The 22,265-nt window shown below is 39.0% G+C and overlaps 1 protein-coding gene across 3 annotated transcripts in view; it reads left to right on the top strand.

Annotated features, from left to right (window-relative positions):
* Nucleotides 1-22,265, top strand: part of rttn (rotatin) — a 317,909-nt gene that overhangs the window by 41,745 nt on the left and 253,899 nt on the right. For all 3 annotated transcript variants that reach the window (XM_059646005.1, XM_059646006.1, XM_048529420.2), the window contains exons 9-15: nt 37-215; nt 3,762-3,877; nt 8,489-8,659; nt 13,974-14,186; nt 16,049-16,161; nt 17,700-17,826; nt 19,096-19,221. In XM_059646005.1, the coding sequence (XP_059501988.1) occupies nt 37-215; nt 3,762-3,877; nt 8,489-8,659; nt 13,974-14,186; nt 16,049-16,161; nt 17,700-17,826; nt 19,096-19,221 (1,045 nt within the window). The remainder of the gene's footprint in view (nt 1-36; nt 216-3,761; nt 3,878-8,488; nt 8,660-13,973; nt 14,187-16,048; nt 16,162-17,699; nt 17,827-19,095; nt 19,222-22,265) is intronic.

Here is a 22,265-nt window from a genome sequence, read left to right as displayed (position 1 = left end):
ATTTTTTTTTTGTTTTTAAATTTTTTTATATTTTAGTGCAAGCAGTTCTCAGAGGTTTGCTAACTCTGGAAGTCCGCTGTCTAACCATTCAATTGTTGACTTGGAACTTCCTGAGATGGAAGGTGATGATTCTTTGGAGCTTCAGTTCCAGCAGCTTACCCTTCCACAGTTTTGTGTGGCTGTACTGGAGCATGCAGTGCCAATGCTCAGAACAGGTAATCAGTCTTATGGAAATTTTTTCATGACTAAATCAGCATTTATTGCTCTAGAGAAAGTGCCGGTGAGCGGCTTCCTTGAGCCACTGCAGCTCCTGGTACGTAGAGACATCCATACTGTGATTTGGAGGAAGCTTCAGGGTTTGACATTGTCACAGTGAAGGAGCGGCAAATAGTTTTAAGCCAGGTTAGTGAGTGACTTGAATGGGAACTTGCAAGTGATTATGTTCCCATGTATCTCCTGCCCTAGTCTTTTTAGACATTGAGATCTATTGCTTTGTCACATGGTCCCAGTCAAAAGAGGTGCAAGTACAGAGAACAAATGTCACAGCACATTGTTTAAAAGAGAACTATATTTTTAGGATTTTGTATTGTATGTATTATGGAGCAAGTAAGTCAGAAAGTGCCATGGCTGGTGATCTTTGAAAATGAAATTAAGCTATGTGTTGGGGATGATGGAACATCACTGAGTATCTGGCAAAAAGCCCTGGGAGACAGGGATGTGAAGAGCAGTAGACCAAAAACAGTTCATTGACTACCAGTTGAATCAGGATAAGATGATTAGAGTGAAAATTGCAAGTTTACAGGTGAGATTGGAGAAAGTTTAATATTTTCAAGTACCTGAGATCAGTGATGGCAGAAATATGAAATGGACATTGAACAAGTTAAAATCTAGTTCAAGTAATTGGACAAAGTGAAGTAGTGTTTTTACAAAAACTCAGAAAATGAAAGAGCAAATCTGCAAGAGTTCCGAGACTTGCCTTGATGTATAGTTCTGAAACTCAAGGAATATCAGGAATTGAAGAATAATGAATGGATGCCACTGAGGTGTGGATGATAGATATGTGGCAAAATCGGGAAGGACAAAATCAGGAAACACCAAATCATGAGGTCATTAAAGATTTTGGGAGCATCGAAGAGAGTAACGAATTGTGGGATATAGAGAGAGAGAGAATGCGGTAAGGTGAGTGATGATTGGCCTGGCAGAAAGAAGAAAGAACTAGAACTAGAACTAGAACTAGCTTTATTGTCACACATACTCAATTGAATACAGTGAAAAGTATACAGTTGGAGTTTATGGTGCCGTCTTGGGTACAAAGATCCCAAAGTACAGCTTCTTAAGTTACGGTTCTTTGAAAAATAGAGAAGTAAAACATCCAGCAATGCAGTTTTTTCGACTAAATTATAAAATGGAGATAAAAAAGGAAAAGTTCAGGTACAGTGTTCTTCCATTCCAATTGTGCTGGCTTTTTCTCCAGTGGTGCTGGGCCTTGACTCCAGACTGTGCCGAAAGAAGAATGATCTAATACCATATGAAAAGGTCGAAGGCGAGAGATATACATCCTTCCTGTGTCTACATGGGTTCCCTCCAGGTGCTCCGGTTTCCTCCCACAGTCCAGAGATGTGCAGGGTTGGTGGATTGGCCATGCTAAATTGCCCCATGAGGCCAGGGATGTTCAGTTTAGGTGGGTTAGACATGGGAAATGCAGGGGTGAGGGAATGAGTCTGGATGGAATGTTCTTTGGAGTGGTAATGTGGACTTGTTGGGATGAATGGCCTGCTTCCACACTGTAGGGATTCTGTAATTGTATAATTGATTTTGATGTAGAATGGGTGACTGATGGGAGGACACAGGGTGGCGTGATCAACCAGCCTGTGGTGAACCCTCCCCACCCCCAAATTCTAAACCACCAGCAAGTAAAATAGAAGATATAAGAAGGAGAGTTAGAATTGTGTGGTAGAATAGTGTTGTTTGATTCTGGAGTTAAATTTAGCTGAGAATTGATGGAAGTCATTTCCCTGTAGCCAGTTAAAAGCTAATGTGACCATTGAAATCTGAAAATGCTCACTGCAGGTGTGGGAATTATTCTTTGAGATTATGGTTCCTAATGAAACCAAAAAAATGCTTCGTGCAGTGACAAGCTTCATATTTAATGGGGAGTTAGGACTGCTCAAAAGGATGGAGAAATTCGTAGCTAGTTTTGTTTTGGTGATCCATTGTGATCATGACTTGCTGTAACTTACCCATTTCTTTTATTTCATAATAGATATTGTGATGTTTCATTTAGGTAATCGGTGTATATTTGTGACTCGCAGTGGTAAGTGCATCAGTCCCTTCAGGATCACTGACTGTGGGGTACAGCCTAAATAGGGCAAACCAATCTCGATTTACGGCTAATTTGCTGCTGTAATTTTATTTGGATTAGCATCCACTTTGTTACTTTTAGTGAAAAACTAAATTGAAGAAGTTAACTGAACAGCTAAAGTTGTTCTTGAACTTGTTGGTATGTGTGTTTTAAGCTTTTATATTTTCTGCTTAAAGGAAGAGGTTGGAAGAGATTACGACCGGATTGGGAGGGGTGTCTTTGAAGATGGTGGCTGTTTTTCCGTGGCAATGAGATGTGTAAATGGAGTCAGTGGATGGGAGGTTGGCTTACGTGGTGGTTTGGGCTGTGTTCACAACTTTCAGTTGTTTCTTATGGTCTTGGGCAGAGCTGTTGCTAAACCTAGATAGACCGCTTTCTGTGGTACATCTGTAAAAGTTGGTGAGCTTCATTATGGACATGCCAAATTCCCTTAGCTTATTGAGGAGTAAGAGGCAATGTTGTGCCTTCTGGACCGTTGCATCTACATGGGTGGTCCAGGACAGATTGGTTATTGTCCTTCTCAGGAACTTGACACTGCCTAGGCTGTCGACCTCAGCTCCATTGATGTGGATGTGGAATTGTCCTCCTCCTCTCTTTCTGTAGTTGATAATCAGTTCTTTAGTTTTGCTGATGTTGACTGAGAGATTTTTTTATCTTTGCAATTGCCAAAATGTGGAAAAAATATAGGGGAGCAGTTCTTGTTCAAAGTGGTCCATTACAATACATGGAAAGAGAATATATTTTCAATGTTATGTAAACAAGAAGATTTTCAGCCTGCCTGGGAAGCCCCTTTGTCAGGATATTTCATTGCTAGTCTTCTCATTGACAGCATAGCTGTACCAACACTCGTTTGGAAATGATTTTTAAAATAGACAATTGGTGGTACTACTCAGTAATACCATGAGTCTTCTTAGCTCAGTCCAACTCCAGGTAAGCTGCACATTAGATTACTGCATCCCAAGTTATTACTTTGTTGAGACTTGCTTCCTGTAGAGTATAGCAAGATTGTTGGGTCTACTTTCCATCAATAGTATAATCTATCATCACTTAGCAATATGATGCAGTGATATTACTATTTCTACAGAAAACACACATGATGGTAATTTACTATAGGAGGTGGTGACGCATCTTAAATTTTGACTAATATCTAGTTCCCTTGTACTACTTTTCTTTTTCCATGTGTTTTTTATTGCATCATAGTATTCTAAAGACGGATTTCGGAATTTAAAAAAAAGCACTTAAACTGTTCAAATCTTCATTGGCTTCTCAAATAGTTATTTTCCAGTGCAATTGGCTGTTTACCATCCATCACTTTTAACATAGTCAGTTACAAATTATAGATCTTTGTTGTTGAATACCATATTTTCAAGCATTAAGTTGTCAGTAATCCTTTTTATAGGTAGTCAGAAGATGGTGATGCATGTTTTGGAACTGTTGTTTGAAGTGCTATTGCTCATCGGTGATTCAATCTCTGAAGATGTCTGGAGTGATGCCAGTCTTCTGGGACATGAACTAGTAAGTCTAATAATTATGTACTAAGACTTTTATGTCTTAACCTGCTGATCCTGGTACCCTCATATGCATGTTATCGGTTTCTTGTGTTTTTAAGCTTGTTTGCATCCAGTCTTGAACTGCACAAATCAAATCTTTTGGCTAAGTCTTTAACAGAGCCCAATATTCCATTAACGTGAAATTGCATAACTAAGAACCTCCAGTTATTAGTCTGCTTCTCTGAGATTGGGTAACTCTTAGTTTCTTTTCCATAGATGGTTGGTGTGAAAGATCTAAGTTATTCAGAGAAAACAAAGAACTGCAGATGTTGGAGATCTGAAACAAATAAAAACAAATTGCGGGAGGTACACAGCAAGTCTGGTGGCATCATGAAGAGAAACTGGTTTTACATTTTGAGTCAAGTGATCCTCCTTCAGAACTAGAAGAGTCACTTGACTTGAATCATTACCTATGAATCTCTCATTGGATGACCTGCTATGTTTTTCCAGTAATTTTTGTTTTCATTTATAAATGTTGACTTATCAGTTTTCTTTGCATGACATGAAGTGATTTGTTTCGTTTATTTGTGTTACAAGGGTGTTGACTTTGTCATGGCAGTGCTTTTCGCTTTCTAAAGTTTCCCAGTGGCAACGGTTGAAAACCCCCACTGGAAAGTGTTAGTAATAGCATCAATCAGTTAGTTCTCTTGAGAATTGTTAATGCCAGTCAAAACTAAAGTTGCATCTAGCAATTAGATAACTTAAGAACTTGCATTGATTTGGCATCTTTCATAAACCGAGAAAGTCCAAAAATGCTTTTTGGCTGATAAAGGTATTTTTGAAATAGTTGTTGTTGTAGTGTAACAAGCAAAGTGGTCTTTCTGCATATCCGGAGCTCCCTGAGTTGAGGATGTGATTCTGGGAGTGTATAAGATAATGATGGATGGCGTAAAAGTTTGGAGAATGGTAAAGGGCGAATTTAAGAATTATTTTACGGCACGCTTTAATTTTAGAAACACTACTGTCTACATCCAGCAGCATGGTTGTGCTCACAACTCAGTGGGATAGTGCACTGGAAATCAAACCCTGCTATTTCTGGAGGCATTACAAAAATGATAATGTCATCAAAATACACACAGTGCCCAGTTTACCTGTTGGGTAGACTCAGGTTAATAGAGATCTTGGACCAGGCTTCTATACGAAACCTGTAGGTTTCTATAAGAATTATTATTTAATGCAAATAGTTTCTAACTAAAGGTAAATGACTATGAACTGTTTGGTGTATGACTCTACTGTTGGTGTAAAACTCTAACCCACATTTAAAATTCCCCTTGCACACACAGAGAGACAAAAAGAATTACTGTTGTACATTGAGGGGAAAAAGTTAGTGGGGAAACAGCTCAGTAGCTGTAGTCCTCGAGATTCAAGATTTCCTTTTGTTTCCCAAGTTCAGTTCTCCGAAACTATGAGAAATAGGAACAGAAATAGGCCGTTCGGCTTCTTAAGCCTGCTTCCCCGTTCAGTAGGATCCAACCTGATCTGATGTTTCTTATTTCACTTTCCTCTGTTTTCTCTGTAATCTCAGTTTTCAAGAATCTGTCTCGGCCTTAAATATATACGAGGACTCTGCCTCCGCAGCTCTCTGTGGCAAGGAGTTCCAAAGATACTCCACCTTCTGAGAGAAGAAATTCCTCCTCATTGCAGTCTTAAATTGGTACCCTTTTATTGTAAGACTATGCCCTCTGATCCTAGACTCTCCCATGGGAAGAACGTTCTCTGAGCATTTACCTTTAGCTTAGCATTCTCATGACCCTTTAGATCCTATGCGTTTCAATAAGATCTCCTGTCATTCTTCTAAACTCCAGGGGGTACAGTCCCAACATATATAGACCTTGCTCATAAGACTATCTGTCTATGCCTTGGGTCATCTGAGTAAACCTTCAATGAACTGTCTGCAATGAAATGATATCTTTCCTCGAATAAGGAGACCAAAACAACTTTCAGTATTCCAGATGTGGTCTCATCTGCTTCTCCTTAAGACCTTTTCCTTCAGATTGTCTCAAATCTTGACTGGAGGCTTAGAGCGATTGGTTCATGAATCATAAGCTCTCTAACATATCGGTTAAAAGCAACAGCTTTCAGCAACCAGTGGAGCAAAATAAACTGGCTTTCTTTTGGCTTGAGGTATTTTACTGGAGGGAATCATAACATCTACCTTTTCACCAGTGTGAAGTCTTCTGCCAATGTTGTCCATGCTCACAAGCTTTTTGGCTACCCCAGGTTGTTGTCAGGCTGATAGTCTTTGGCATCCAGAACTGGTCACAACTCCATGAATGAATTAGGAATCTGTTGCCAGCCAAACCTTACTTTGTAGACAGAGCCCCAGAGCTAGCCCATCATAGACTTTTTTCCCTGACTGCCTGAATAAAGAAACATTGTAAATACCATGCACAATGAGTTTCAGTAACTTAATTTTTCAAACTACAACAATTCCTTCCTCAACATTTTCTGTTTAAAAACAGTCTTTTTCCCAATTCAGTCTACAATCAAAATAAAGTAAAACTGAAAAAAATTACTTCACAATGTTTTGTACTTTTCAAGGTTTGTTTAACTGCGGGTCATGGTAAACCTCAAAATTACTCCTCTTCTCCCGGTTCAATTTGCGACTAAGCTTTGCAAACCTTGCTTTAAATCATGCTGACAATAGCACGAGCCAGTTATTTGAACAATTTTTAGTCACAGCTTCTCTTTCTGTTAGTGAATATTCTGGTTCTAACCAGTAGAGGGCAGTGGTAAATCAGGAATAAATTTATGTTGCGGCAACACCAATACAGACCAAAAAGCTGTACTGTTTTCTATTAAGGAATCTCCTCAGTACCTGAAATAGTTTCTAATTGTATTAACAATTATCTTGGCAGGTAAATGTCTGAGCAGTGCTCAGTTAGAAATCTGGTCTTAATCATTTCAGAAAGAAAGGCCTTTGCTTGACTCAGAACTGTCAAATATTAGGAAGTCAGGTTATACTTGTGGGCTCATTATGCAGGTAAAGGAAATTCAAGAAATGATCTGTTTGGCGGAACAGAACAGATATATTTCACAAGAGTTTTTGCACGAAATTGGGTGTCAGACACTTAGTACACCATTTTATAAGCACCAGATGAAATACAGTTAGTGTTCAATATATATTTGCTTCTAGATATTATACGTAAAGTTTAGAAATTACACGAGCAAATGTGGACAGGTGGTGGCGATTAGATGTTTGATTTAGCTTGTTCTGGTCACTTCAAAGTGTGCCATGCTAGGAGGATCTGAGAACGCAGGTATACTTGGATTATAGATAGCAACTTGAATTTATGGGGAAAAACATACTAAGGTGTTTTAAATGAGTTTAATCAGATGAAACGGGATCCCAAGTTAAAGAGGGAAATATTAGCAAGGATAATTCAAGACTTGGTCAAGGAAATGCACTTTAAGGAGTATCATTTCCCATTTGTATATGGGATGTGAACATCCTTGCGAGGCCAACATTTATTGCCAACCTCTATTTTCCATTGGGAAGGCTTCTTGAGCCATCCACAGTCCTATGAAAGTTGGGGTTGAGGTATAAACACCCACTGCTGTTAGGCAGAGAGTTCCAGCATTTTTGACTCAGGTTGTGGGGAGAGTAAGAGATATTGAGTAAAAGAGAGCGAGATCTTAATGAGAATATTCTGGCTTTTGAAGGTTAAATGCATAGCTTCCCATAGTGCAGCAAAGAGAGGAATGCAAGTTTGGCCTGTACTGTAGGAGCACGGGAGGTTTTATTGCTGAAAGTTGTTGGAAAAGGAGGAACGGCATGATAATGAAGTGTGTTCAGAGAAAGATAAGGATTTTAAATGTGAGGATTTGGAGGAAACTGAAAATTCAGCAAGCATCTGAGTGACGAGAGCATGACCCAAGTGCAGGATTTAGGAATGGGTCATAGGAACAAGAATAGTATATTCAGCCTGTTCCCTCATTCCAGTTACCTTTATGGCTGATGTATATCTCTACTCATTTTTCCATTCTTTTCTCCATACCCCTCAACATCCTATTCTAACAAAATCTGTCTAATTCAGCATTGAAACCCCTAGTTGTCCTCGAATTTGTAACATTTTGGTTAAGAATTTTTGAAGGAAACCACTACTACCATTTCTTTGAAAAGGTCCTTCCTGAATTTGTTACCGAATAGCCCTAATTCTCAGATTGTATTTCCTTGTTCTTCAGCATTCTGACCAGAATAAATAGTTTATCATAACTACACTACTAAATCCCTTTAGCATTGATTAGATCACACCTGAAGTGAAAATGAAGGTTTATGGAACCTTTCAGCTGACAGAATAGTCAAAGGGTGAGTTAAAATTGAGCAGTTAATGTTCATGGCAGCAAATGGTCTTCCTTTGTCTAAATCTAACAACCTATGTTTTTTGAGCTGTTCTCAAATTGTTACTTTTTTACTACATGTTTACTTGGCCCTTGCTCAGCCAGCACACTGATATCTTGGATTTTGTTTAAGAAAACCATTAGACCCTAGTTCACCTTTTGCAGCTTGTAATTAGCCAATGCTACTGATATAAAAGAAGCTATAATGCTTTTCATCTCTGGTTTTTTTTTACAGATGGAAAGCCTGATGGCAATCTTGGATACTCTAGCGGAAACTCTTGACTACCACTATGTAAGCATTACTGAAGAGCAGTCAGAGACTGATCTGATACATCACCGAATGGCTTTTATTAGCATTGCGTTATTCACTATACGCCTGCTACAAATAATTCTCCCTGTGGAGAAGGTGAGAAGATGACTTTGTACACTTTATTGAACTTTTGTGGTTGTTATAGGTAAACGTTAGCAGTTAGTTACTGTAGATTTAAAAAAAACTGACGTTGTGCCACATTGTGACATCTGTGTTTACATCATGTGTGTTTATGTGTATTTGCCTTATTGAGTGTTGTTGGCTTGAAGATTGCCACAGTTACTTGGTATATTAATAATTGAGATATTGACCCTTGTTTCAGGTGTACTTTCATTTTTTTTATATTTATGACTTCCTCTTTCATGCCATTGTCATCCGAGCTGACCATTCATTAAGTGTTTGACGCAACAGTGCACTAACAGTGCATACAATAGAAATAATGAGCTGCAGTAGGCAATATCAGTTGTTGAGAATTTTGAAGAGATTTCTTTCAAGTAATATTATGAGCTGCAGCCCCGAGGGTTACAGACATTTCACATGTGTGGTTTGATTGTCAAAAATCAAGTGCTTTTTCCAAACTGACCAAGATGCTACTTCTAATTGCGCTGATGTCAGGTTGGAAGGGTAAGTGTTCAGTTCTTACCCGGACAGCAACATCTTCAAAATAGATGTCTATTTTAAGTAGAACTGTCCTCATTTAGTAATGTGTTTTTCTACACAAATAGACCTATTCAATAAATGCAATTATAAACACTCCTCAGAAGGAACACTGAGGGTTGCAAGGGCATTCTGAGTAGGGGCATTCAAGTGATTCAGTGACACATTTACTGACTAAGCTTGTTGACTCCTAAAGGACGTATACCACAGACTGGATTTGGATGAGAGTCAGTGCAGGTGAAAAGCCCACTTAATCTTGTAAACATCGTCCCACCTGTTTAGAAGAATCTGTCATAATGCAATTGGGAAAAGAGACTGCCATGTACCTCTGGTGGAGATATGTACCTGTTTTTATACTGAGAATATCCTTCACTTTGTGTGGCATTACTACTGTGCGAAATTCAGGCTACACTAGTACAATGAAAACTCTAACCATTGCCCCTTGATAATCAGTGGCATTACTACTTCTGCATCCTTCACTATCAACACCATTGACCAGACGCTGAACTAGATAAGCTTTATAAATATTGTGGCTTCAAGAGCAAGTCAGAGGCTAGAAACCCTTCAGTGAGTGCTCCCCAAAACTTGTCAGCAATCTACAAGGAACAGTCAGGACTGTGATGGAATAATCCTCTCTTGCCTGGATAAATGTAGTTCCAACAACTTTGTAGAAAGTTAACATAATCCAAGACAAAGCAGCCCATTTGATTTTGCACACCTTTCACAAATATTTGCTCCCTCTTTCACCAATAATTAATAGCAGCAGTGCGCATCATCTACAAGACACACTGCAGAAATTCCATCAAGGCTTCTTCCAAATCCATGACCACTCTCTTCCAGAAAAATGAGCACAGCAAGTCTTTAAAAAAACAGTTAAATCTTGCATTTTTCCCCTCCTAAGCCAGTCCTCATCCCCACTTGGCAGTCTATAGCTATTCTTTCAGTGACTGGGTCTCCTCACTAGTGGTATTGTGGTCTACCCATACCTAATGGACTGTGGTGACTCACCAGACCTTCTCAAGGACAACTAGGGATGAGCAATAATTTCTGGGCCAGCCAAATCCCGTGAGTGAAGTTTTAAAAAGCTGTCGGTTTGGGCATAGATTGGGTATCAATGGGATGCTGTGAGCCTGCATCAGCAACAGAATTGTGTTCCAAATTACAGCCTAACATCCATGGATCAGGATATTCCTAACTCTATTATTACATCAAGCCAAGTGGCTAACCCTTGTTCAATGCCAAGTGTAGGGGAGCATCTTTGAAGCAGTACCGTGAAGAGACAAAAATATAAATTGCTAGAAAACCTCAGCAGGTCTGGCAGCATCTGTAGAGAGAAATCAAGAGTTAATATTTTGGATTGAGTGACCCTTCCTCGGAACGGCACTGTCTGAATCTGGTAGCGCTACAAAATATTTATCACATGCACACTAAAACAGCAAAAGCTGTGAGTGATGGACACACTTAAGTAAGCGATTTGTAACCAGCAGATCAGATCAGACTCTGTGGTCTTGCCTTTTCCACCTATGAATGTTGGTGTATAATTAGACAACTAACGAGGAGAAGGTTCCACAAACATCCCTAGCCTAAAATATGGAGAAGCGTAGCATTTGAGTACAGAAGACAAACTGATCCATTTTGACCTCCTTTTGAGTTTCCCACCATCACTTGCCAGCAAACCAAATTGCCTCATTCTGCATGAAATCACTTAAAAAAACTCAGCAAGTTTGAGCATATGGCCTTTGCATCTAAAAAAAAAAGTACTCGAAAAGCTACGTCCTAGCCAGGTTGTTCCAGTGCAGCTTTCATACCAGCATGTATCAATATATGTAGAGAAATTGCCAAGTTACGGCCTGTCCTCAATAAAGTACAAAACCAATCTGATCAATATTATCCCTTCAGCCTTCTCTTGATAATCATCAAAGTGATGGGTGGTGAAATTGACAGTGGCACTTAAACAACAACAACAATCTGCTTATTTCACGCTCTGTTTGGACCACCTATTTTCTGACTTCATTCCAGCCCTGATCCAAGCATGGTTAACAGGTCTGAATCCAGATGTGAGGTGCATCCTTAAATCTAGGTGTCATTTGACCAGAAGCCTGGTAAAAATTGAAGCCATTGGAAAATGGAGAAAACTTCCAACGTTTGAAATCTTATCAAACATTCAGGAAAATTACTGTAGTCCTTGAAGGCTAAATTTCTTAGGCCCAGGGTATTGCCACAGAGAATCCTCTGGACAGTGTTCAAGTACCACCTATATTCATCTGCTTCAATTCCATACTCCTTTACCATTAGGTCACAAATGAGTGTGCTCTCCTGTTGAACTGTTTGAATCATTTGCAACTCTTCATCTATCAAAGCTGCCCTGCATGCCGCAAGACCTCGACATCATTTAGGCTTGGGCTGATACATTCATGCTGCTTTAATGGCCATTGTTGATACCACCAGTGTTTTTGTTTGTTTTTTTCATTTTCGTTTGAAACTGGGATAACGTTAAGAACCAAACTTTGACCAATGAACAGTTGCTTGTTTTTTTTAAATAAAGGCCAAACCAATTTTTGTACATGGGAACTGTACATGATCATTTCAAGTTACTTATACTGAGAACACGGCAAACGCTTTGGCAATATAGTGTGTTGCATTGAAGGACTGGCAACTGATTGAATGTTGCATTGGTCAAGTTAGGAGAGGCCAGTGCTGGCCAGCCAACCACTGAGAATGTTGGAAAAGGAAGAGGAACCATGGATATAACTGTTTTTTGACTGAGTTTGTTTCAACGCAGAAGTCTGTATGCTGGGATGCTATATTTTGAGTTTTACTTCTTTCTAGTTTATATACAGTTTTAGTTGTTGAATTTTCTGAGAAAATAAAATCATAGCTCATAAGAAATAAGTGAATATTCCTCAGACCCTATAAGTAGCTTTTTGTATTGACCAGTGACTTCAGAATTCAAGCAAGATACAATCCTTTGTGTATGGAATACAATGCTTTGTTTGAGAGTTGCATAACGACCTGACACACTTTTGAACATCTTTTTAAATGTTGTAATTGTACCCGCAATCACCACTTCCTCAGGAGGTTCATACCACATGCGAACCACCTTTTCTGTAAAAAAAATTATGACTCAGTCTTTTTTAAATCTCTCTTCTCATGCCTTAAAAATGTGACCCCTAGTCTTGAAATCTACATCCCTGCTCCCCCTTCCTGTCTCCCCTCCAAACTCCCTCTGCATCCCTCTCTGTGTGCCCTCCTCTCTCTCTCTCTCTCTCTCTCTTTCTTTCTTTCTTTCTTTCGTTCTTTCGTTCTTTCTTTCGTTCTTTCTTTCTTTCTTTCGTTCTTTCTTTCGTTCTTTCTTTCGTTCTTTCTTTCGTTCTTTCTTTCGTTCTTTCTTTCGTTCTTTCGTTCGTTCTTTCGTTCGTTCTTTCTTTCGTTCTTTCTTTCGTTCTTTCTTTCGTTCTTTCTTTCGTTCTTTCGTTCGTTCGTTCTTTCGTTCGTTCGTTCGTTCGTTCGTTCGTTCGTTCGTTCGTTCGTTCGTTCGTTCGTTCTTTCGTTCGTTCTTTCGTTCGTTCTTTCGTTCGTTCGTTCTTTCGTTCGTTCGTTCTTTCGTTCGTTCGTTCGTTCGTTCTTTCTTTCGTTCTTTCGTTCTTTCTTTCTTTCGTTCTTTCTTTCTTTCGTTCTTTCTTTCTTTCGTTCTTCCTTTCTCTCACCCCTCCCGTCCCCTCTTTCTCCCTTCTACCACCCCCACCCCTCACTGTCCATCCCCTCTCTCCCCCGGTGTGTGTTTCTGTGTGTGTGTTGTGCCTGTCTTTCCTTGTTCTGTATCTGTCTCTCCACAATGCACAGTAAATTCTGACCTTTCTAAAGATGCCCACATTCCATTAAAGAACAAAACTAGTTTCATCCACCCCTTGCCATGGCTGCAATAATGGGAACGAGCGTTTTGGATGTTGTTGCTTTTTAAGCTCATATCAGCCATTTTAACCAAATGTTTAACTAGGGATCATTGCTATATAAGCAGATATCTAATATAAAACTGCCTTCTCCACTTCCATCAGTGCCATTTCTGGCTGTTCCTGTTCCCGTGATTGTAAATATTTGAAAGCTCAAAATTCAGATCATCAGTGCAGATTTTTAAGAATAGCCTGTTTATTTTCTACTAGATCAAAAACATTCCTGACTTCTGATCCAATACCCATGAGTACTGAACAGATTTTTGTCACATTTCAATTGTGAATGGAACAAACTGCATTCGTAAACTAGTCTAGCTTGCACAATTCAACCTGGTGCTACTGTCTTTATCAGATGTTATATGCACTTTTGAGCAGGCATTATAGAAGCAGGAGCCTTAGATCATTGACTTTTCTCATACTGAACATGGTTCCTATTCGACCTGTCAGTGTAATTTGGCAATTCATTGGGGAAAGCGGGTGTCAAACGTCTAAATGTTTCTATAGGATTATCATAGAAGGACTTGCTGTCTAAGTTCAACAAATAATTGCACAAGCTATCTGATGTATTAAATTAAAAACTGCAATTTTATCGGAAGCATTTTTTGGATCATTGTCTGAATAAAGCTTATAACTATGCATATTGTGAAATTGGGCACAAAAGTTGTTTTAGAAATAGTTTAATGCACAGTTAATGAAATGATCTCAAATAGCTCATTAAGATGATTTCTAGGTAATAGTTTTCGAATACTTTGTAGAATTTACTATATTTGTGACTTACTTAAGGATTTGTAATTCTCTTTTAGGCAAGAAAAATTCTGCCAGAAAATCTGGGGAGTGTTCTATATCTTCTGTCCCTGGATCTATCATTTCGTTTAAGCTACCTCAGCATTCATGAGTCTGTCACTGTGTACTTAGAGCAGGTCAGCCTGGAGAGTTACAAGATATATAAAAGAGCAACTGAGATGTTGGAATCAATGGAGTGTGTGTGTGCTTTTCTCAAAGCTGCTGAAACCAAGGTATTTACTACTAATGTTGTCCTTATTTGAAAACATTTATTGAATTTTACTTTTATAATGATAATCTTAGGGAAGATTTTCTCAACTCTAGGAACTAGGTGATTCAGGATAATATGAACTAGGATTTACTTGTGATGAACGAGAGGGTAGTGCCTTAACAGTTTCTGGGCTGGGGTTAAGCAAGTCTGTGTGGTAACCCCCATACTATTCACAAACTAACTAAAGTGGCTGCTCATTTCCACCAGAGATCAACTGAACTTTTTGTGTCCGTATTCAGTACTATCTCTTGGAAGCCTCTTTAACATTTTTGACCACTGTAGGTATGATGATCTACAGTTTGTAGATGACTGCATTATAGTTGTTCTCTGGGCAACAGGCTTGCAAGCCACTTTGGGTCTTTGAAATTTGCAACCAAGAAACCCATCCTGCCTTTCTGTTGCCAAAATAAACCAACATCTGGTCAATCAAATATTCCTTATGTTGAAGGAGAGCCTCTGGAATACATTAAGCACTTCCTATGCAATGACAGCAACCTGCCTCAAAAGCTACACCAGCTTGGGCTTCTACAAATTATAGCAGCAAGTGTTGATGATCTCCACGAGCAATATTCCCTCCAAGCTGCAAGTCTGAGGGACCTCACAGGGTGATGGACAAGCCAAAGTAATTTGCATCATTGACTTGCTGCACGTGAGCCTCCGAGGTCTGCAGACAAAAATCAAAATTAATGTGAACGCATTCCAGAGGTCAGCAAAAGTCTTAGTGAACACAGCATTATACATTTGTCTCGGAGCAAAACCCAAGTAGTGTATTAGTGTTATATTAGAATGCTAGAGAACATCTATCAGTAGTGCCTCCACGTTTGATGGGAGGACCATTGGTCCAATGCGAGACTCCATCTTGAAACTATATCTGCAAACGTTCAGGTAAATCATGTAACATAAACTTCAGAACTCTGATCGCATGGGCAGAAATGGTCTTTCAAATTTTGAATCTGAAATGGCTAATGCTTCAGGGAAGGAAAAAGAAAATACTTTAAAAGGACTGAAGCTGTCCCTTAAAACAGGGCAGTGTTGACTTTAGTGACAGGAAGAAAATGCTAAGAATTGCAACGACTTGTTCATCAAGCGGCATCACTCTGAGTTCCAATGCCTCAATGATAACCAGATTGGAAAGCGAGCCAGTCTTTCACCGCTGATCCCACTCCCCTGTGGGATGTCCTGCCCTATGCCCAATAACCTGTGTGGGCTAAGGTCGAAGACCCAGCAGCAATGTGCAACCCTAAGTAGACTTTCTTCTCAAATCATATGGCTATTACTGATGACAACTATTGCATTTTTTAAAACAGTTGTTACTGCAATTTGTACAGCAAGTGGAAATATGTTTTGAGCATAGATCATCAAAAAACCTTCATGAATTATCTTTTCGAAAATCAATTTAGATTTGATTTTAAAATAATTTTTCACCACTGTTGTAACATTTGATGATTGTAAAATACCCTGTTTGGTAAAAGGGTTTTGCATTTGTCAGTGGATGCATGCAGAAAAGCCAGAATGCCCACTTATCATCATTCCATCAAGCCATGTGAAAATAATCTGGAATTGTCATTGATTTTGTGTTGTATTTTGGCTGCATTTTTTTGAGGTGTCTTTCATAGTCAAATAGTGATGATTTAGTCTTATCAAATGCTATCTTTTCTGATAAAGGGTCCAGGCCCGAAACGTCAGCTTTTGTGCTCCTGCTTGGCCTGCTGTGGTCATCCAGCTCCAAACCTTGTTATCTTTAGTGTAATGTGGTTTGTTTCATGTCAGGGAATATTTGGTGAAAAAAATCCTTCTGACTTAATTGCATTTTTATTTTTCTAGGGTGAAATGAATCTTATAGAGCTGATTGAATTTGCAGACCAGGCTTTGATTAGCCTTCCTTATCATCAGCAGCTGCAAGTAATCCTAAGATACGTTGAAATCTGCTCAGAAATGTAAATAATGGGAATTTCTCATTAAGCTTAACTATTCCTTACATTTAGGATTACATGCTGTATTGACAAAACCTTTTCTTTTAAACACCATTTCTCATCTGTAGAACCCAAGGAATGCCTCCTTTTGATTCTTTGGAATTTATTAAAGACAACATGGGATAATTTAGTGAATCAGATTAATCTGAAAATGAATGTTATTTAGACTGTTGTTGAAGGGATGATGCACTCTAGTGTAGGATATGCATGATTTGCCTTAGACAGGGACAATGTCTCAGTGGTTAGCACTATTAGTTAGCACTGGGTTTGATTCCAGCCTCAATCAACTTCCCTTTTTGGAGTTTGCACATTTTCCCCTTGTCTTCATGGGTTTCCTCTGGGTGCTGTGGTTTTCTCCCACAATCCAAAGATGTGTACATTAGGTGGATTGGCAGTGCTAAATTGCTCATAATGTCCAGGGATCACAGGCCAGTTAATTAGCCGGGGAAGCGCAGGGGTATGGAACAGGGTAGGGGTTCCGTCTTGGTGGAATTCTCTTCAGAGGGTTGTTTTGGACTCGGTGGGTCAAATGGCTTACTTCCACACTGTAGGAATTCTGTGAACTTTTAGGTAATGTTGTTATTCAGTTTTTTTGGGTGCCAAGAGACTTAGCAATGTCATTTTTGTTTTGAAATCTGCTCAATTCTGTTAAAGCAAATTAATTTTAAAAATTGCCCAATTGCTTTTCATGCATTTTTGACATTAATTTTAAGGGATCTAGTAGCATTTCATTAACTAAATGGACAAGTTGCCCAGAATCCTGGGGTCAGGATCAAGAGATATGAGTTCAAATCCCATCTCTGCAGCAATATGGCTGACTTTCAACTGTTCCTACTATGGTGTAATAAGTTACTCAGTTGTATTTAGGAAGTTTGTTGTACTTCATGACTAATTTCTGAAGGGGAAGAAATATCCAAAATCTGCTGCCTAATTTTTGCCATACTGCTGATAGTTATGTATAGAAGCCTGTTTTCTGTTTGCCTCACCAATGAAACCCGTTGCAAGATGTGAAGTTGCTATATTTCTGTGTTAGATAACAAAATTAAATTTTGTCTATTTTCATGCTAGGTACCCTTTTACATTATCAGTGTAATTACTACTAAATTGTCTTCCTGGTTCCATTGAAAGTGTTTTGTCTTAGTGCTTCAGATTTGAATTGCTAGATATAATAAAAGCTATAATTCCAAATTTTGTTTCATCTTTCTCTTTCAGTTTATTTATCTTTCCACGTGCATTCTTTCTTGTCCCCTTAATTTCTCTGCCTGTGCCTGATTTGGCATTTAGTTCACCTGCTCTGTTTTACACTTCCTTCTCAGTTTTTGTGCTGTTAATTTAACCACCCTTTAATTTGGATTGGTTAAGGATATACATATGTTAATACTGGAAAATATGTTTGTTTTGCACACTTAGCAGCTATGATGTTTTATTGTGGTCAGAAGTAATGTACAAATATTATGGAGATTTTGAAGACTATTGTTGTTGTTGTGTTTCTTTTTTTGCAGTTCCAAATCTGCAGAGGTCAGTCCAATACTTGACCGCGAGAGTCGGAAAATATTTCTGAAACTTTTGTCTCACACCTTGCCAACTATCAAAGTCGAAACTTATCGCTGCTGTTTAAATATCGTGAAGGTGGGATGAAACATGAACATGATCTGTTGACTACTTGTAGATTTTACTTTCACTGGTATGCTAATGCATTTAAGAGGAAGCAAATTAAGCACTTGAGTGAGAAATGAATAGAAGATTTATTGTTTAGATGAGATAAAGTAAAGGTAGGAGGATCCTCTCAAGCAGCATGAATGTTGATTTTAGCATGGTTTGTTTCCATGCTGCAAAACTCTACACTCCAACAGTGTTACACGTTGGCTGAAGATGAAGCCAGGAACATTAAAATATGGAGGTAGGAAAAGCAGGATGGTCTGACCAGGCAGGACAGAGAGTGAACATCAACCACACAGTTCCTTTCAGACAATGAGACATTCTGACCTTGATGAATAAGGATGGTAAAGATTTCAGGCAGGAGGCTTAGTCACTGAAGAACTGTGTCTGCTGGTTATGTGTTATGAAAATAGCTGAAATCTTAATACTGTATTTTGTAGCTTTTGAAGAGTTCGCTGTAAAGAATGAAAATGAGGGGATGTCATGTTTTGTTGGAATCTTTTCAATCCATAATAAATATTAGATAACCCTGAACCAGTAGAAGGTCTCGGGGCAGAGTCAACCCTGAATTAATCAAAGCTGGGATGAAGATATAGGTTATATTTTTATGACAATTTTTAGCACGTCTCAAGAACTTCACTGTTAAAGAATGACCTTCCAAAAATAGCAACTTCATTTGAATAATTTTTGCATATGAAGCCATATGAGGACAGTGCATGCGAGGACAGTGATACAATAAATGAATAATCTATTTCCGATGATGGTGGGTGAGGGGCAAATGATGACCCAAAATCCAAAAGCCTTCCAAAACATTCCCTGAAATAGTGTGGTATGATTTATTTGCACACACCCATACAAGTAGACCATCCCTATTCTAATGGTTCATCAAATATGTGGCATTTTTCAGTGTAGTATTCCATAACACTGCATTTATAGTGTCAGCCAGTGTAGCCCTAGGGCCCTAGTCAGGGAATCAATCCAAACCTCTTAAATTCACTTGTAATCACTAGCATTTAACTAAAATACGACTAGCTTAAAGCTGCAAAATACTTGATGGAATACTATTAATATTATTCTTGATGCATGCAGAATGATAGGAGATGGATTTACCTTTCAAGGGTAGATAGATTAATTTTTTTCTTCTTAAGCCTGTTTCTGAAATACCATTGACTCGTAGTTACTGATATGCAGACTTATAGTCTTGAAATACTCATAATTTTTAAACCTTTTTGTTATAAGGCTTGTCTTGGAATCCACAATGTTATCAAGCCAATGTCATCAATTTCTCGAGGTGTTAATTTCCTTCTCCATCCCTGGGTTTTGTATGAAATATGTACATTTGGTCTACTGGATTCAACTGAACAGGTAGCTATTTAGATTGTTTAATTATGTACAAAGAAATGCTTTATGATTTGGGTATCGTAAACATGATCTGATGAGAGAGCAGTAGAATTATAATAGAGGGGGCTTGTCAGCGCATTAGTCTGTCCCAGTTGTATTGTAGACTGTATTATTTGTCACGTCCTTCCAATTGCCCCTGAAACTTTTTCTTTTCAAGTTTGTTAGTCATTTGCTTTTTGAAACTTTACCTTTTGAATTCGCATACATATTATCATTATTTTCACCTTTGGTCTGGTTCTTTTGCCAGTTAGGTTAATCTGTGTCTTCTGCTTATCAATTTTGCTCCTGGGACTATTTCTCCTTAATTGTTCAAACAAGATTTTTAAAACAACTCTGTTAAAACTCCTCTCAGCTTACTCTATTTTAAGTGTAGAGACACAAACAATAAAGAAATAGAAGCAAAATTAAGGCTATTAACACTTCAAACCTACTTCATCATTAACAAAGATCATGGATGGTCTGATTGTGGCCGTAACATTGAATTGAAGGAACCAGGTTTGGTTTGCAACTCTGGTGCAGGGCAGACAATGAAACTTCAGTCATCGGCAAACTATAGACCATATGTGTCTGTGGTAGTTGGTTTTGGCATGGATACCACTGAAGTTACAGTTTTACATCTAGCTAATATTTAATACTCATACCAAAGGGCAATTGATCTTTAATTAGCTAATAGGTTTGGGGTCTTGGTTCAAGTCCATATTTATGAACCAGATGGGATTTTCCCCAACAATCAGTTCATGGTCACCATTAGACTCTTAATTGTAGATTTTTTTAAAAACTGTATCCAAATACAAATTCCATCATATGTCATGGTGGGATACAAACGTGAGTCTTTGGAATGTTAGACAACACGGTGTGAGGCTGGATGAACACAGCAGCCCAAGCAGCATCAGAGGAGCAAGAAAGCCAGACGTTTCGGGTCAGGACCCTTCTTCAGAAGAAGGGTTCCAACCTGAAACGTTAAGCTTCCCTGCTCTTCTGATGCTGCTTGGCTTGCTGTGTTCATCCAGCCTCACATCGTGTTATCTCAGATTCTCCAGCGTCAGCAGTTCCTACACTCTCTCCTGGGAATGTTACTTGGGTCTGTAAATTAACAGTCCGATGATAATACCACTTGGCTGTCATCTCCCCAATATAGTCAGTGTCTGTTACTAGAAAATCAAAACCATCCCACCCCAACTATCTCCCTCTCCGTGAAGCTGTATTCTCTTTCCAATCTTTAAAATTATTCAAGGCTGAGTTTGGCTTTAAGAGGAGTGAGTCGATAGTTATGGGGGACAAGCAGGAAAGTAGATCTGTCTCCATCAGGTAGATCAGCCATGATCTTATTCAGTGGTGGAATGAACTGGAAGGGTTAAATCATCTCTAACCTACGTTCTGATGTTCCCGTAGGTCTGAGTAATGGCTTGTTTGGACAAAGGAAAGAGTGGTAGTTGCGGAGGGTAATTGAGAGGTGTGAGGGTGAGAGGGCAATGGATGAGTGAGAACGTTTGCCATTCAGATGAGGATGAGGGGTCTGATGATGGAGGAAATGAATAGAGCTGCAATGTGCATTGTCCTGACGAATACTGTATATGTCAGCATGGGGTTTTGTGTACAACAGTGTTATACCACTCACTTTAGCAATGCTGTTGAGGTCTTTTAATAAGGACATAAGAAATAGCAGCAATGAGGCAATTTGGCTTCTCATGCTTCCTCTACCATTCTCTGAGATCATGGCTGCTCTGTTAGTGACCTTGGCCTCCTTCCCTGCTTGCCCCCATAGCTTTTAACTTCCTTGTAGAGATATCTACCAGAGAGATGCTCTTCTCAAAATCACAGAATTGTAACAGTGCAGAAGGAGGCCACATGCCTACACTGGTACTTCAAACAAGCATCAGACTTCATGCTAATTTCCTGCCTTTTCCCCATCTTGAATGCCTCAATTCAACCTGACTCTATCATATTTCCAGACAGGGAATGAAATGCACTAACTATTTGCTGTGAACTTTTTTCCCCCCACATCATCCTTGGTTCTTTCGCACATCACTTTAAATCTAATGCACTCATTCCTTTTCTTTTATGTGCAGGAGCAGCTTTTCCTTATCCATTCTATCCAGCCCATTCTTGAAATCTGCTGTCAGCCTCTTTCCAAGGAAAACAGTCTCAAAGTCTTTGATCTGATCTCATAATTGAAGTTTCGCACTCCTTGAACCACTCTTGGAAATCGCTTCTGCATTGTTTCCAATGTGTTCGCATATGTTCTGTAATGCTGCATCTATAGCTGTACACAATACTTCAGCCAAGTGTCTTGCACAAATTCAGCACCGCATCCTTGCTCTTAAACTTTATGCCCCCTTAATAAATTTGAGAACATTGTATGATTTGCTAATTGCTGTCTCACTGTGCTGCCACCTTCCGTGAATCTGTATATATATGCACCCAGGTCCCTCTGCTGCAACATCCTCTTTAGAATCGTACCCTATTTTATGTTGCCTAACAAGATTCTCCAATCAAAGTGCACCACCTCATACCTCTCTGCATTGATTCCTTTCTACTACCTATCAGTTTACATTTCTTGCAAGTTTTTGCGTCATCTGCAACCAGTGAACTTGTCCACTGCACACCAGGATTCAGATCATTTACTATATATGAGGAAAAGCAAAAGCAAAGGTCCTAGTACTGACCCCTGGGAAAAGCATCACCAGTCTTCCTTCTGCCCGAAAAATATCCTTTGTTTCTTGTCAGTCAACCAATTTTGTATCCACATTGCTACTGCATCTTTGAAAGTATGACTTATAACTTTCCTCCTAAGCCTGTTGTGGGCACTGCATCAAATGCCTTCTAGGAATCCACACCAACAGCCTTGTTCTTCTTATCAAAACTTCCTGTTACCTTTTCAAAACTCCAAATCAGTTAAACATAATTTCCTGTTTAGAAATTGGCCGATTTCCAAGCTGTAGGGATTCTTTGAAAATATCCTCGCCTCTGAAGTTAAACTAACTGGTCTAAATGCTGGGATTAACCTT

This window comes from Stegostoma tigrinum, chromosome 5, assembly GCF_030684315.1.
Source record: "Stegostoma tigrinum isolate sSteTig4 chromosome 5, sSteTig4.hap1, whole genome shotgun sequence".
Lineage (NCBI taxonomy): Eukaryota > Metazoa > Chordata > Chondrichthyes > Orectolobiformes > Stegostomatidae > Stegostoma > Stegostoma tigrinum.
This window is presented reverse-complemented; position numbering and strand designations above follow the sequence as displayed.